Below are 15,922 nucleotides of genomic sequence, written 5' to 3'. Positions count from 1 at the left end.
TGTGTGTTTCAATCTGCTAGTTTGGAGTGAATCAGCCAGGCTCCGCAGAGCTTAATTTCATCAGATGTTGGTACTGTGCATGACTGTTGTAAACAGGAAGTAGGGTCTGCACACTAGCATGGACCACACACCTCAGAAAAATGGAGGCACTTCTCTCGCTGGGCTGGAGGTCTGAACTGCTCGATGCCTCTGGTAAGGCACAGACCCTCCAGTGGAGAGTGAGAGAGCCTCTCACTGGCCACTCTAACCGACAGTTTTTTTGTGCTTGAGGTTTGGACCAGACACAGTTTTTTTTGTTTGTTTTTTTTTGGTCAGAGTTTGATTTCCCATTCACATCTTTTCAAATGAATCAGACTTTAGAGGATAACAAGCCAGAGCTGGATTAAAGACGACTAAACAGGGCTGGTGTGAATCACCTTTAAACCAACCAGTATCTATACCACATGTCTTTCACAGTACTGGAAGAGAAGGAAACTGTCCTGACAAATGTTTGTCTTCCAAATCAAGCATGCTCCCTGACATTACAATAACTACCAATACTTTGCTATGGTAGTAGAAGCAAATTAATCCTTTCCATTATCATCACCCTTCTGAAATCTAGAAACTAGTAAGCTAGTAATCTATTTTAGTCAGAAGTGTTAAGTGCATTGTGTCTGTGTGTGATATCTCTACCATACACGTATGGAATGTAACTTCCTGTTTATTAGTCATTTGAGACACAGCCTCCTCGTGGCCCCACAGGCTAACACTGCATGCCGTTCAAGCATTTGGAGTCGCACGAAGCACGAAACAGGAGCTTTCGCACTCCATTTTCTAACAATATCCAGGATGTCTGGCATTCAGGCTCTTCCTGTGTAGCAGCCTGACACAGTCCCTGTAAATTCAGCCGCTTTCAGGCTCCTGACCAGGGTAAACAAACAGAACGCTAATGTCCAGGGCTGAGAAAAGGAGCAAGACCAAGATATAAGAGCAGCTGTTTGGTTTCTGACTGAAGAGTGAGTGTTGAAGCTTTAGACCTTCTGCCCACCCTGGCTGAGTAGAGGGGGAGGGGTACTCACTGCCTGCTCAAACCAAGGTGAAAAGGGTGCCATGGTCCTGGAAATGGAGACGAGGTGAGAGCACTCAGTATGACTCTGCCAGTTGGGTTGGGGGTGGGGTGAGCAGTTTGGATGAGTGCACTGTCTGCCATGAGCCGTCAGGAGACAGAAATCTTTCTCTTGCTCCTTTCTCTCTCTTTCTCTTTGTGTGTGTGTCTCTCTCTCTCTGTTTCGCTCAGCTTCCCATCTGTATGTGATTTGGGCCTGGCTCAGGGAAGAAGCAAGCCCACAAGGGCAGGGAGGGAGGAGAGAGAAGAGAGGAAGTCCACAAAAGTTAGTTTTACAGGATTCAGCTCGGGCCGGTACAAGGGGCAGCGCTGGATCTGGACATCAGGAGGAGTGGAGAAGTGAAGTTAAAGGCTGAAGAGGCCCACAGGACACTTCTGTGACTGAGACAAAGACGGGAGGGGGGAGACGCTGGATAAAACTAAATATGGCTGCAAAACCCTTGCCCTGCCTTTGCCTTGTCTCCATCCTCTCAGGAATTATCTGTTCAACTTCTGCCAGCCGGTTGCGGTACGAGGAACAGCAACAAATTCTCATGAAAGTAAGAATCTTATAGCTTTTGACTGGTCCGCTGTTCATGTTATCTAGTACTTTGCTTGGTCTGACTGTCCTGACCTGCTCCTGACATGATCCATACATCATTTTGACTTGTAGGCAATAGGTCTGCTTTCTAAGTGAGTAAAACATTGTCTGTTTGAAACTTTACAAAGACTCTGCCCTGTGCTGGTAGTGCATTATGTCCATGTGGGTACGTGTTTGCATTAGGGTTACCCTGAGAATGGAGCTCAGATAATCTCTGGAGATACTGTCTCCCTGCTGTCATGTGCCTGCTGCCCCTCCCTGACAGTTTCTTAATGGAAACAAGCTGCCAGTCTGTGAGCGACGGTCGAGGGAAAGAAAACCAAGAGGCAGTACATGAGAAACCATTATGAGTAAACAGCTTTAGTCCCACTGGCTTAGCTTAGCCTTACCAGATGAACGAAGTGTGATATGTCATGAACACAGAGGACCTTTTAAGAAGTTTATAGAACCGCCCTCATTTCTTCACACTTGACTTAGAAAGGCAGACCCTGTAGGGATATGCAGAGATGTGAAGTTGAACCACAATAGGCTATAGTTGGTTGTTGGTTAAAGTCAAGTCACAAATAGAATCAGAAAACTATTTCTTTCTTGTTTGTTTATGAAGGGGGCGCATTATGCAAAATTTGCTTTAGGCACATTTTTGTACTTTCATTTGGAAACAAAATGCCAAAAATAACATCCAGCAAGTTTTTTCTTGTTAATGTTTTTGATTTCTAGAAAACAAGTCATTTAAAAACTTCCTGGTTATAAAGTCACAAAGAGTGGGCATTGCCCTTCACCTAGCAACCTCGGCCAACTAGCCACCCAAGTTGAGCTCCACCCACTATATTATTAGAAGACGAACACATTTGCTCAGCTAGTTTTACTGCTGTCCGAGCTGTACAATGGCTGCTGGAAAATCCAAGCATTTTTGGTTGACTTACCATCCAGAAATCCCTACATCTTTGATGGTTGTGCAGGAGGCTCTTCTTCTACTTCTGGACATTTAATATTCTGTTTGCAGCCATTTTCATTTGTAGCAGTGAGTGACTGAATTTAATATCAACTTCCTTAAATAATAGTCGAAGTCATTTTTGCCAAAAGACGTGGCAATTTTACTTTTCAAAAATCACTTTAGATAAAAAATAACTTTGGCCATTATTTAGGAAGGTGATGATATGGATGATAGTCAGCAATGGGAGCAGAATCAGTGAGGATGAACAATAACAATATAATAATACATATCACAACTCATGATCTATAGCAATAGATCATTTGTCTGACAGAATAATCAATCATTTCTGCTATACAGAACTGCACAGCATTCTGGGGGATATAGTCAGAGGAGAGGTTTCAGCTGCTCAACCTTTCACAACCAGCTAAGCAATGCTAAGCACTCACTCATCTGTTACCAAGCAACAGCAGCACGATGCCTCATAACTGCTTAAAGTGGCAGTGTTATGTAAAATTGACTTTTTTGTAGCTTTGCATCATGTTATAATGTTATTCCCTCATCACAAACATACCTGGACTGTTGACTTGATTTGTTATGCATGTTTGAGAAATTCTTTAATCTCCATGGCAACCATTGACCTGTGCAAAATGTCTGAGTGGACCTAGCTCCGCCTATGAGACGCAGCTCCTCCTCCTTACATTTGATATATTCAGCATTTTATAACATCTGAAGGTTACATGGTTACTTGATTGTGCTATGAAATGATTCTATGTTGTTGGAAAACACATAAGACTATCCCTTTAAAAATAACAGCAGTGTGGAGTGAAAACTGTGGATAAAGCAGAACAGGTCATGCTACCACTTTGGCAACATTTGAGATGGTTAAAACCTAAAATCAATCAATAATTATCAATATTGACTTATATTGTGATATGTTTCTCAGTCATATCCTAAGAAGCAGCTTTCATTTTTTAGCAGTGACATCACAAACACCCTCTGTCATGTCTGCCACTGTCGGTCTTCCCACTGCATCCACTACAATACACAAAGCTGCCTCTCAGCCGGTCCACACCAGACGCTTTCTGATGTGGCATTCCAGCATTTACAATGCATCAGTTCAGCTTGAACTGCCTTCAGAAAGTTCTGCAGAGTTGCCCTCAAACACACCAACAGGATCTGGTTCTACAGATGAGCGGTTTGTAAAGTAAATACTCTCTCTGGCACTGCAGTTTCATGCCTGTGCAGCCACACCATCATCCTATAGTTTTGCGGGAAACCTTTATTTCTGCTGAGTGTGCACAGTAAGTTTGGGTGAATAAACCTTCCGTCACATCTCTTTATCATCTGTTTGTTTGGTTAGTTTTTCCTGCAATGAGGAGTAAATCTGGAGTAAGACAGCCTGACTTGTCTCCTCCCATCGGTTTGTGCTGTGCTGTCATTATAATCACTTGGAGAAGTGGATGGTGGAGGTTGGGGGGTATCAGACACAAGATTCAAGTCTGGTGAACATCCTCAGGAAAACACAGTTCCCAGGTCATGAGAATCTCACCCGGCCTGAAAGTCTCAGGCGGCGTTTCCTCTCAGGGGAATCTGAGGTCAAAAATGTAAGAAAACAAAGAAAGAAAACAAAAGAGAAGCGGAGACTCTGGTTTAGTCATACTACGCATTTGAGATTAAACATCACAGACTCTGTTGCAGTTTTCATTCCTGTTGCTGACCGGTTTAGACTGACTTTCAACCACTGAAAGTGTCACCATGTGCTGGTTGAATCAATGCGGTATGAAAAGTTTTTCTTTTTTAGGTTTGCAGCAATCTTAAAAAAAATGGGTATCTGTTTGCATCAAAAAGATCTAGTCATGACCAAGATGACGCACTTTTTAGATGACATACCAAACAATTTCTTGTCTAACATACACCAGTCATCAAAATTAATTAACCAATCTGCTGCCAGTTCCAATTTTCTTCGCACAGTTGCTGAGGCCAGTTACAGAGCTCACTGGTGCCAAGGCCAGGCTCACCATGAGATCATGACAAAGTGGTATCAGACAAAGGGACACATGTGTTTTTGTTCTGGCTATAAGATGGACTGGGTGTGGTTTGTTGTGGTGACACAGAGCACAACTCACATACAGAGGCGGACGTCACAGGTTCGAATCCTGGTGCACCAGCAAAGGTCATCAGGCCAGGAGGTCCCCGTCTCTCATTATCCAACAGGTTGGGTGAACTACAGGATACCTTTTTGGCCATGTGCTGCAGGTTCCGGGGAAATCCTAATCCTTAAAAGAAAGACACCTACCTCAGAAATGAATGAATTAATAAAAAGTGGAACAAATATTTCCAAATTCTTTCTGAAAGTAGAAAAGCGGTAATAGCTTGTAGGTCTTGAGTCAGTCTGGACAGTATTGATCTGCACATGATTTTTAGCAGCATTTATTTTTCCATCTAGATGTCATCTGTTATGTTTCACTGGGTTGTGTTGGTCAGGTTGTCAGAAGGGTCATTTTAAGGCACAAAACAAGCACTAAGCTCTTGTTTGACCACATTGTTTAACAAAAACGTTGCATGGACTGAAAAAGAAGGGATGTGAAGAAGAAAAAAGTTAAAGTAAGATTTCAACAGACCTGGATGTTTAGAATTAACTCATAAAGGAAACAAGTATGTGACAAAATAACAACCATCTAAATGATTTCCAGCTAAATGAAAACCTTTTTATGACGGTGGCGCAACAAGCTAATTCTCACTCGAATGTTCATTCCAAAGCCACAACAACCAGCTGAAAACATGTGCAGAGGAGAAATAAACTGACATTTTTTAAAAGAAATGCTGTGTGAATAGCTTTTCTGTTAGCCACAAAGGGATACTTTATTCGTGAGGACAGAAAAAAAAAACACAAGAACGCAGATTCTTGGTGAGAAAATAGAAAGTATTCTGCAGCTCCGCCAACTAGCGGGTCCCTTCTGGTTCTGGTTAAAGCACAAAGGAAAAACAACTTTAATATGTGCTGAGCATTAAATTAGATACGGCTTTCTACAGGATGCTACTTCCCTTCATAATTAGTTCGAGCTTTATTTTTCTTGGTTCTTGTTCATATTTTTCAGCCTAATCATCAAAGGTAACTCGGCTATTAAAACATTCCAACGCTTGAGCTGAAGCCTACCTGCACAAAAGTAATTTTGCATTAAACCTTTGACAATTTAATGGGCAAAGATAAAGTTTTAGAGAAGTCCGTGCCATGTGCCATCCCAACCCTTAATCCTTAAAGCCCCCCAGAAGCCCTGGCCCCCTGCAGCTGTTTGCACAGAGTCATCTGTCATCTTCCAGTTGTTTTCTATTGCTTTAATTGCCTTTTCTATAAACTTGTGGTATTTATTTTTTATTTTAGCCGAGTTAACTGAGAACATTTAAAACTATCTCAGGATGTTTTCGCATGGCAGCATGACACCTGAATAACGTAATGTCGCTCTGTGCATACTGATAGTGAGGGAAACCCACAGGAAAACTGTCCTGTGTGGGAGACAGCGTTCTGTTTTTCAGGATGTTTAACATGAGCTGGCCACAAATTCATCTTTGTCTCACAGTCCATCTGTGGATTGAACGCAGTGTGAATCACAAGCATTAACAGCTGGAGCGTCTGTGGAACGTTCCACCCTCTGAATGTCAACGTCCGGCTGGCTGCATGCAGCAGGGAGGTCAAACGTTGAGCTCACAAAGTGCCATTGTAGGCATCACTGGGAGCTGCAGCTGCTGAAGTTCAAAGATGATCTGAGACACGGAGAGAGGCGGTGTGGAGCATCATGAGACAGGAAGCTTCAGCTCAGACCTGCTTCCTCAGAACAACACGCTGATATGAAAGAGACTTTTTTTCAACAGATTTAGGAGAATGATTGGAAAGCAAAGGATTACAATATAACGGGACTAACGTTGTTATATTAGTCATCATTTAACACATTAGTTTTAGTTTGATATTAGTAAATATTTATTTCCATCTTGCTGCTATTTGCTTCTCAGATGGTTGTGGTGGTGGGGAGGGATGGGGGAACAGCGACGTGGTATTTGTTTGATCATGCAATAGTGATACAGCAAAGGATTATGGGGAGTTAAACCAAAGCAGAGAGGAAGTCATGTGACTGTGTTTTTTTCGAGGTATCAAAATGCATATAATAATATAATACCAGTTATCGGGTATAATAGCAATAGTAATATCGAATATTGACATCTGACCAAATTTTCAAATAGGTGCATCCGTGCAGGCTGAGTCAGCTGCCTCTCCTGGTTCCCACGCCTCGCGCTTCTCTGCTCAGGGTGCTTAAGTTTTCTCTGGCAGTTCCTCCACCAGTTTGTGTTGGCACATGATACAATTGCAGTAAAGAAAAGCCAAACATCCAACTTTAAAAATGTTGACCTTCAAACGTTTAAGGGGTATCAACGCTACTGCGAGGCGTTTGAAAAGAGAGAAGGCCCAATGGAGAATCATAAGAAGGAGAGAAGCAGAGCAGGAGGCGGTGGAATTTATTTTGAAAGCTGTGAGGCAATCAGGGCGAGCTGAGAGGAGCGAGGTGGAGCGTTCCCCACCGCAGTGGTTGCAACAACAGTCTGGTGAGACATGGTTCGAGAGCCGAGGAGAATATACTGCAGGAATATACTGTGGAGAAGGTCAGTCAGTTGATTTCTCAAGAGCAGGAGGAGCAGAGCTGGAAGTCTGCAAGTGGAGGCCAATAAACAAACCAGAGCAAAGCCACAGGGAGCAATCAGGAGGGGAAGCAAGAAAGAAAATCCATGTGTGTCTGTTGGATGTAAGGCAGACAGACATTACATGGACACTAACATGTGCTCTGTGTGTTTAAAATGAGAAATTATTCACCAGGCATGAAGAGTCCTCTAGAATAGCTGGGATTGAACCAACCAGCCAATCAGAATGTTAAAAAGCTGCTAAAGATGCAAATATGTATTTATTATTATTATTATTATTATTATTATTATTATTATTATTATTATTATTATTATTATTATTATTCCCTTTCTGTCAAAAGAACGGCCTTCCTTTTCCCTCCCGCTCCACACTTTCCCCAAAACACAAACAAATCATTAAACATTTATTATCGGTGATGAAAATCAACATGACATGTCATAAATCACAATAGTGTTAAAACTCAAAAAAACAACAAAGCATCATCTGGTGGTAGCTATGAACAAATCAATCACACTGCAAAAAATGCGAAGTCATATAAGCCCCGCCCACTAATATGATGACTGATCCATCTGAGATGGGATCAGCCAACCAGTGTGAAGGAGCACAAAGACCGCGGCAGCCGCAGTCGCTCAGTCTGTGGTGAGAAGAACCAGAAGAAGATGAGCTGAGAAATCAACTGAAACTGATAGTAACAGTTTCCATGGGAATGAGGCACAGCCAGGCTGCTCTTATTTTAAAGATCTGCCGGTGTTACGACCATTCGCGTTCCCCATCAGATTCTGTTGCTCCTCAGGTGGCAAGGTAGCGCGCGCGACCGTGCTTGTTCAGCGCTCATAACAAGCACGCGCTTGTTCAGTTCTCTTGTCTATAGAGAACTACACACAAGCTGAGTGAAGCTGACACAGCTCTACACACACCGCGAAAGCTCAAACAAGGTGTTTCAGCGAAGTTGTTCCACTTTTTTTTTTCTTCGCTTTTTTGCAACTGTGCTCTCATCATACACACGGACATAGTGTGTGAATCGATGTCCGGTAACACCCAATAGGTAAAGCTCAGAGTTGGAAGCCACGCCCCTTTGATTCAAAAACCTGTTTGAAACACACCAAATCACTTGGCAAATTCTCTCGGGGATAAAATCACTGACATTTGGAAGTACACTCTATATCTTAATGGAACCAAAGTTTAAATGTTTGACCATAATGTCAGTTACAGTTAGAGGAAAAAATGTAAAAACTCAGCCTGACATCACCATCCTAGTCATAAAGGACGGCATGGCAGCATCGTGTTGGGGGCAGTCACCCTGAGGAGAGAACATTAGGGGTGGGAATCTTTTACTGCCTCACAATTTGATTCTGATTCTTTGGGTCAAGATTCGATCATATATCAATTTTTGATAAAAAAAACATTTCTGCTGTAATTTATTCTCGTGATCCAGTCCTCTTTGGAAAGGAGAATGACAAATGGAGACATAAAAGTGTCTTTCTCACATGTATTAAATTGTAAATATTATGCATGCTTAGAAGGAACCCGTCCCTCCATGCATTCTCAAAACGGCCACAGAGAGACTGCCACACAGTCTTTCGTTATTTCATAAAGAATCATTAAAAAAGTACATCATTTCTCCCCATGTTGGGTAAACGTTGTCTTCTGAAAATACAAGAACCAGATAATAGAAACATGGGCAATGTTGCTATAGTGGGTGAATTTCTTTTTTCTTTTTCAGTGTCCAAGAGGTTCCTTCGTCAGTCAACAAAACGCCTGTCTGCCATGCAACTGCAAGGGCCACGCCGACTACTGTGAAGACATCACTGGCATCTGTATTGTGAGTATCGCTTTTAGACTGTCCTGGGTAATCACCTTGGTGCCAGTTGTAATATATGACCCCTGCCTGCCACCTCCAGAACTGTAAGGATCACAGCACAGGGGATTTTTGTGAAATGTGTGAAGACGGCTACATCCTGAGCTCCAGACAGGAAGGGCTCCATGCCTGCGTCCCTTGCTCCTGCCCCCTCTCTGCCCCATCCAATAAGTAAGCTGCTTTGCTCTTCCTGAGGTGGTCTCAACATTGCAAAAACACTAAATCTTATCAAGTATTTATTTTTTTTTGGTCTAATTTCCAGTTCAAATATCTTAGGACATTTTAAATAAGACAAAACTAACTTACAAGTAACTTTTTAGCCAGATATAAGAACTTGTTTGAAGTTAATAATTCTTAAAAATTGATAAGTACTAGGTCCACTGGCAGATTATTTAATTTTATAACAAGACATTTGGCCCATGTTATAACTGAACTAGGGGTTAATTAATTGGTAACGATTTCCTTAATTTTGGGAAATCGGTGATTGGTCGATTTTTACATGTGAAGCCGATCTTATCCAGTGATCTTATCTAACTTGGCAAAGGTCGAAGAATCAACCACTGTCTTCTTTTGCTCTCCGGTGAGAAAGGTTTGACTAACAGACCTGCCCATCAATGTCTGCACGTTTATAATTAACAATAATGACCCCAGTGTTGCCAACTCAGGAACTTTCTTGCTATATTAAGCAACATTTCAGAAAAAAAAATGGTATTGGCCAAAATTGGAATGGGCAAGATAAGCTTTTTAAAAGATCGGCCAGAAAACTGCAATCGCTGCACCCTTAAACTGAACTAGTACTTTCTTATTTATATTAAGGATTTACTGACATAAAATAAGTTCCTATGTCTTGCTGAAAATTTACTTGTAAATTTGTTTTGTCTTTTTCAAGTGAACTAAGAAATTTGAACAAGAAATTAGATTTTAAAAAATGGATAATATTTTGTGCCTCTCTGTCAAGGTTGAGTATTGGCTAGTGATGTCTATTCTTTGACATACTTTCTTGTGCGTGTGTGTGTGTGTGTGTGTGTGTGCGTGTGTGTTTCCGGGCAGCTTCGCTGTGTACTGCAAAAAAGGGATTAGCACTGTGCAGTGCAAGTGCAAAGAGGGCTACGCTGGAAATCACTGTGAGAGGTCAGAGCTGATCAGACTTTCTCTTTGTCCACATTGTTTCTTCGCTCTTTGATTAAAGTGATTTATTTTTAAAATCAGTAATATGTAGTGTTCAGCATTAACTGCATCACTTTCCTGTCAAAAGCAGTCATTATAACCTTGCATTCTACACTGTCCACACCACGCTACAGGTGTGCCCCAGGTTACTATGGCAACCCAATGCTGATTGGTTCATCTTGTAAGAGGTGCGACTGCAACGGCAACACGGACCCTAACCTGATCTTCAACGAGTGCCACAACGTGACGGGCCGCTGCCAGCACTGCTGGGGAAACACGGCCGGCGCCAGCTGCGAGCGCTGTGCCCCCGGTTTCTATGGCGATGCCATCAGTGCCAAGAACTGCAGAGGTAGGGAGAATGGTTTGGGAAGGGGGGGTGGATGTCGCATGAAAATACAGTGCCTATTAAAAACATTCACTGGCTTAGATGTTGCTTTTTTGTTGATAATCCACCATTATCAACAAAATATGACCTTTTTGACCAAAAACATTTACAAAAGAAATTCAATAGTGAAAACTGATTTCTATGATATAATGACAGTTAAATAAAAACATTTAGCATATAATAAGTGATAGCTTAAAGATTCACCTCCTTTGAAGTAACTAAGCTAATTCTGCAAAGGTCCAGAGGTCACATTGAGGTCACATTGAGTGGAATGGAAATCACCTGAATATTTATGCAGTCACTTATTTTATGTTTCATATTTTTTATTTAAACTGTCAGTATTATGCAGTATTAAAATGAGCTTTACCTCATCTTAAGATGTTTTGTCATCATCTAAATCATACCTGGGGTTTTGCCTTGATTCTTTCATGCATGTTTGAGAAATCCTTTAATCTCCATGGCAACCAATCAGCTGTGCAAAACGCCTGGTTGGACTTAGCCCCGCCTTCGAGGACAAAGCTCCTCCTTGGAGCTGCAGTTTCTAAGCTTCCAAGGTTCTGCCTCACAGAACAACCCTCCACCTGCTCCTTCAGACTAGCCGGCAGCAATTAGCAAACACCTGGTTAAAATGCACATCTTCTGAGTTCATAATATGAGCTACCTTTTAGTGCAACACTGGTAAAAACGTTGTTAAAGGTTTAATAGAGGAGACATGTTGTGATGACTTCCCAAAAGCGGATTTTCAGAAAAAGCGGGAGCTTCTTAAACACATCATTTTCCCAATTTTAAGGCATTAAATTACAAAGTCAAATTTCTTTTAAGTCATGTTTAATATTTACATCATTTTCATAACAACTGAAGGTAACAAAGCTACTTGATTATGCTATAAAATTTTACCAAGTGTCTGGAAAATACACAGTGCCGCCCCTTTAATTGTCTTTATTTTGTCGCAGTCAATTTTATTTTCACATTAAAGGTTTTTATTGTATTTTTTTATTGATTAAAAATGCCTGATTTTGTTGATCACGATTGATTTGTAGAAGCAATAAAAGGGTATAATAATCTATAAATCCGTTTTATAGGTGCATCTTTAATCTTTGAAGAAGTCATGGGGTAACGTCAGTGAGTCAGCTGTCTGCAGGATGGGGACAGGAGGGAAGCTTGTGGACACAGCTGTCATTAGCTGTGGTCTGTTTCAGTGACAGCAGTTGGGCGTTTCTGTAGTGGCAGCGTCGTAATGTGATTGTTCTGTCCCAGGCGCACCACATGCAGAGGCTGCAGTCCTCAGCATGGCTGTCGCTGGTGCGATTCCTGGTCCACTTCTCTTCCTGTCCAGCTACCAATAAATAAAGACCTCTGGTGCCACAATAACCTTTAAGTCCTGACTACTTCAGATTAACAGGTGTGTACAACTGCGTGTCCCACAGAGGGAAAGCTGCTCTGTGGAAAAACAAGTCGAGGCCACCGCTCTGGTTAACAGATTACTGTACGGCTAATTCTAGAACAAACCCCTTCCACTTTGCACGGTGTGTGTTGCGACGTCGCAGGTTCTCATCGGTGTGTGTGTGTGTTTGTCCTTGTCTGTCCCAGTGTGCGAGTGTGACAAATGCGGCACCTCGTCATGTGACGACCGGACAGGAGTGTGTCACTGCAAGCCCGGAGTCAAAGGTCGTCTCTGTGACCAGTGTGAGGTGAGACTGACCACAGCTCTTCTGCTCACTAATGCTGTAAATCGGTGGTTAGAGAAAACAAATTGTTGTATTTCATGAAAATGTTGAAGGACAGAATGAAAGTTTTCTAACACATTAATCACTAAATCAATGTTTCTCCAAGGCCTTCATTAAATATCTTGACAAAACATACAACATATTCATGCTGGAATAAAATATTAATTTCTAAACTATCTGAACTTAATTTTGACCTCAGTAATATTGTAAGAATGACATATGTAAAAATAAAATTGAGCAACAAATCTTAAATACTTGAACTCTGATTTATTAATCTGAATCTCAACCTGAGGTTCAGAATATGCTTTCTGATCCTCATCCGGCATAAACAAGTTTACCATAGTATCAATGGAAAATCATCAACACAGTCAATATGCGTATGAATTATTTTCCACAGGATGATCAACGACTAAACAAAAAGACCTGCTGATTGCATCATACACAACCTTGTCAAAAATGTCACACTCAGGAACTACCCCCCGTTTTCTTTTTACAGTATGTAACAATAATTTATAATTACAAATATGGATTATGTAGATATTTGATACAATTCATTTTACATCGACTGCTACCAAAATAATGAATAACTCAGCTCCACACCTCCATCCCAACTGGACTATCATATAATACTCCAGTGAAAGTAACAGTAGCTCTGGCAAATTAATAAAAACATGGAGGCAAAAGGATTGTGCATGGCAGCTAAAACTGCACTGTGGTTACATTTCCTGTCAAATGATGAGCTGTAGCATTTATTCAGTCACTGCACGAACAGAAAGGGAAAATGATCCCACAGTTCCCAGATTCAATATAACTTGACTTGTTTGTTTTTGGGGGCTTTCTTAATCCAGGAGGGTTACTTTGGCTTCTCCAGCTGTCAGGGCTGCAGGAGGTGTGAATGTGGGCCAGCTTCCCTCCGCACAACGTGCCATCCGCTCACCCACAGCTGTCCCTGCCGCCCGGGGGCCGGAGGCCGCTACTGCGAGCGCTGCCTCTCAGGATACTGGGATTACAGTTCGTCCGGCTGCCGGAGTAAGTCAGGAGACCAAATGTTCCTTCTCTGTCTGCAAATTAGAAGACAGAGAATTAGAAGAGCTTGTTGAAGAATGCCGTGTGTTGGAACAGGATGAACTCAGCCTTCCATTCCCAGAACTGCAGCAGCACTGGTGTTATCAGAGGAGAATGCATTAAGAGCTGTGACCCTTAGCCTGAAGACTCTCTGCAGAGAGCCGGATGACATCACCATGCAGCTTAAACATGTATACATTGTCCAGCTGCTAAAACCATTAATCCCTCAGCAGGGAGACCACAAGGCAGATGTTCAGGTCTCCTGCCAAACCACCCTCTGCAGCTCCTGATATTTATATGGACAGCATAAGTGTATGCCATATCGTCTTGTTTGTGGTAATAGAGGTGGATTTTTTTGACACTGGTATAAAAATTAATAATGCAAAATCAAAAGATGACACCAGTTAAGTGAACCTGTGCAGCGTGCGGCTCTATGTGGTCCACACTCCTTACACTCCAACTATAGCAATGCTTCCTATAGTTGTTTGCCATCCACCAAGCTGGACAGCTGGTCCACGGTCTGGACTAACTACCACAGAATTCGCTGATATCTGTGATAAGGGACTGATGTCTAATAGTTTCTGTAGCTGCTGGTGCAGTTGCAGGAACATGAAAGCTAAAAACCAGAACACCGACAGACCATCATTGCTTCAGTGGAGATGTCCGTCACACATGGAAAAAATGAACAAAAATCCTGATCATTACAAAGTGCACAAGTTTTACTTTTTGTGGGGGTTTTATGCGACATATTTTGATGGGTTTCTAAAAGTAAGTTTTCCTTTTATATTAAAACAAGATTTTTAGTCTTGCACACAATGTTTGAGTTCTTAAAAAAACACTTCACATCTTGTAAAACTGATGTTCTGAAACACAGCGTTGTCATTTGTGCATTTAAGTATTTTTATTTAAACTTGGTGGAGGATTTCAGAATGTTTTCGATGGCCAAAATTAGTTTACATATATTTATTTACCTATTTTATATTTTCTTTGATACACATAAACATATTGTGTGATTTTGTATACCTTTATATGAATACATTTTTTATTCTGGTGACTGTAATAGAAAATTTGTTTTTAAGTTTAAAATTACATATTCGGCCAAATTCAATTTGAAAAAAAGCGTCAAATGTGGAGTATTGTCTGTGATATCATTATCAAAGTATTTGAAAAAATGTACTGCGATATTCTGTTTTGCCGATATCACCCACCTTCAGTACAGCATACACAATGAGAGCTCTGAAGTGTTTCATCGGATCCTGACTGGACGTGTGTTTGTCTGCAGAGTGTGACTGCGAGAGCGGCCACTGCAACATGCACACAGGAGAATGCCTGGCAGAGGCCACTGTCAACCTCTGCTACAACGGTGAGTGGAGCTGAGCCTCAGCTCACCACCCAGCAGACAGGAGGAGAAGCGCTTCAACGTCTCTGTGGATATTTCTCTGCTTCCAGACTGTGATGACTGCATCTGGCAGCTGATCAGAGACCTGACGTTGTCCAATAAGACGCTGGACCAGCTGAAGGTCGGAGTGCTGAACATCTCCACGGGGGCCGCCGCCAACGACAGGCTCAAGTACTACAACTACACCGCTCACCACCTGCAGGTGAACCAGCAATAGGTGGTCCTGTTTTTATTTTTATCTCGTAGCAACAACAGTGAGATTTTATTTTAACATCACTTTGTAGCTGTTTTCACAAAATGCCTTAAAGCTGCAGCATTTAATTTTTCTTTTTTTACAAATTTATGTAAAATCACCCTGTTATCGCTGTGTGATGATAGTGTTGGATGAAACAGATATTCTGTGAAAAAATCGAGCTCCTCTGCCTTGTCTCGGGCTAACTAGAAACTACCAATCACAGCCAGGAGGCAGGTCTTAGCGCTGTCAATATAAATACTGATCTAAATATCAATACTAACTGTAATAAGGTGAGTATTGATATTGGGATCAAGATTGGCACGTTTGTATTTCTGGCCCATATTCTCAGCAAATTACTCAAATTTGTTGACATGCAGGATGAAAATGCCAAAGATAAAAAAATGTATTCTTAATTTAAGTGTAGTATTTAATACTTTTGTAATGTTTGCAGTTTTAGTCTGGCTGAATATGATAATGCTTTTATCTTAAATATTGAAGGGAAAATGGTATTCATATTTACATCACATCCAACTGAAAGTTAAAGACTTAATTAATCAACAATTGAATAGAATTGAAGGTTATTGAATTTTTGCTGTGTGGCTCTTATTGGGTGTTTTTATGGCTCCATTTTTGCTGAGTATATATTCAGACAACAGTTTATTTGAAAAGATTATAGCAATCTGTGAACTTTTACTCATAAATAATGTAAATTATTGCAAAGACTATTTGCTAAAGAAAGATAGTTTTTACTCCCACTTTTGGGGACGGCAGTCAAAC

General features: G+C 41.3%; 1 protein-coding gene across 1 annotated transcript in view; it reads left to right on the top strand.

Moving 5' to 3' along the window:
• Positions 1-1,220: 1,220 nt before the first annotated feature.
• The window catches only part of lama4 (laminin subunit alpha 4), a 40,490-nt gene continuing 25,788 nt past the window's right edge, over positions 1,221-15,922 (top strand). Inside the window, exons 1-9 of the mRNA XM_014471392.2 lie at positions 1,221-1,644; positions 9,033-9,131; positions 9,211-9,338; positions 10,218-10,298; positions 10,469-10,683; positions 12,310-12,410; positions 13,295-13,475; positions 14,794-14,874; positions 14,961-15,112. Of these exons, the coding sequence (XP_014326878.1) occupies positions 1,531-1,644; positions 9,033-9,131; positions 9,211-9,338; positions 10,218-10,298; positions 10,469-10,683; positions 12,310-12,410; positions 13,295-13,475; positions 14,794-14,874; positions 14,961-15,112 (1,152 nt within the window). The 5' untranslated portion in view covers positions 1,221-1,530. The remainder of the gene's footprint in view (positions 1,645-9,032; positions 9,132-9,210; positions 9,339-10,217; positions 10,299-10,468; positions 10,684-12,309; positions 12,411-13,294; positions 13,476-14,793; positions 14,875-14,960; positions 15,113-15,922) is intronic.

This window comes from Xiphophorus maculatus, chromosome 15 (genome assembly GCF_002775205.1).
Source record: "Xiphophorus maculatus strain JP 163 A chromosome 15, X_maculatus-5.0-male, whole genome shotgun sequence".
Lineage (NCBI taxonomy): Eukaryota > Metazoa > Chordata > Actinopteri > Cyprinodontiformes > Poeciliidae > Xiphophorus > Xiphophorus maculatus.
Note: the sequence above shows the minus strand (reverse complement) of the source record. Positions and strands in the feature narration are given on the sequence as shown.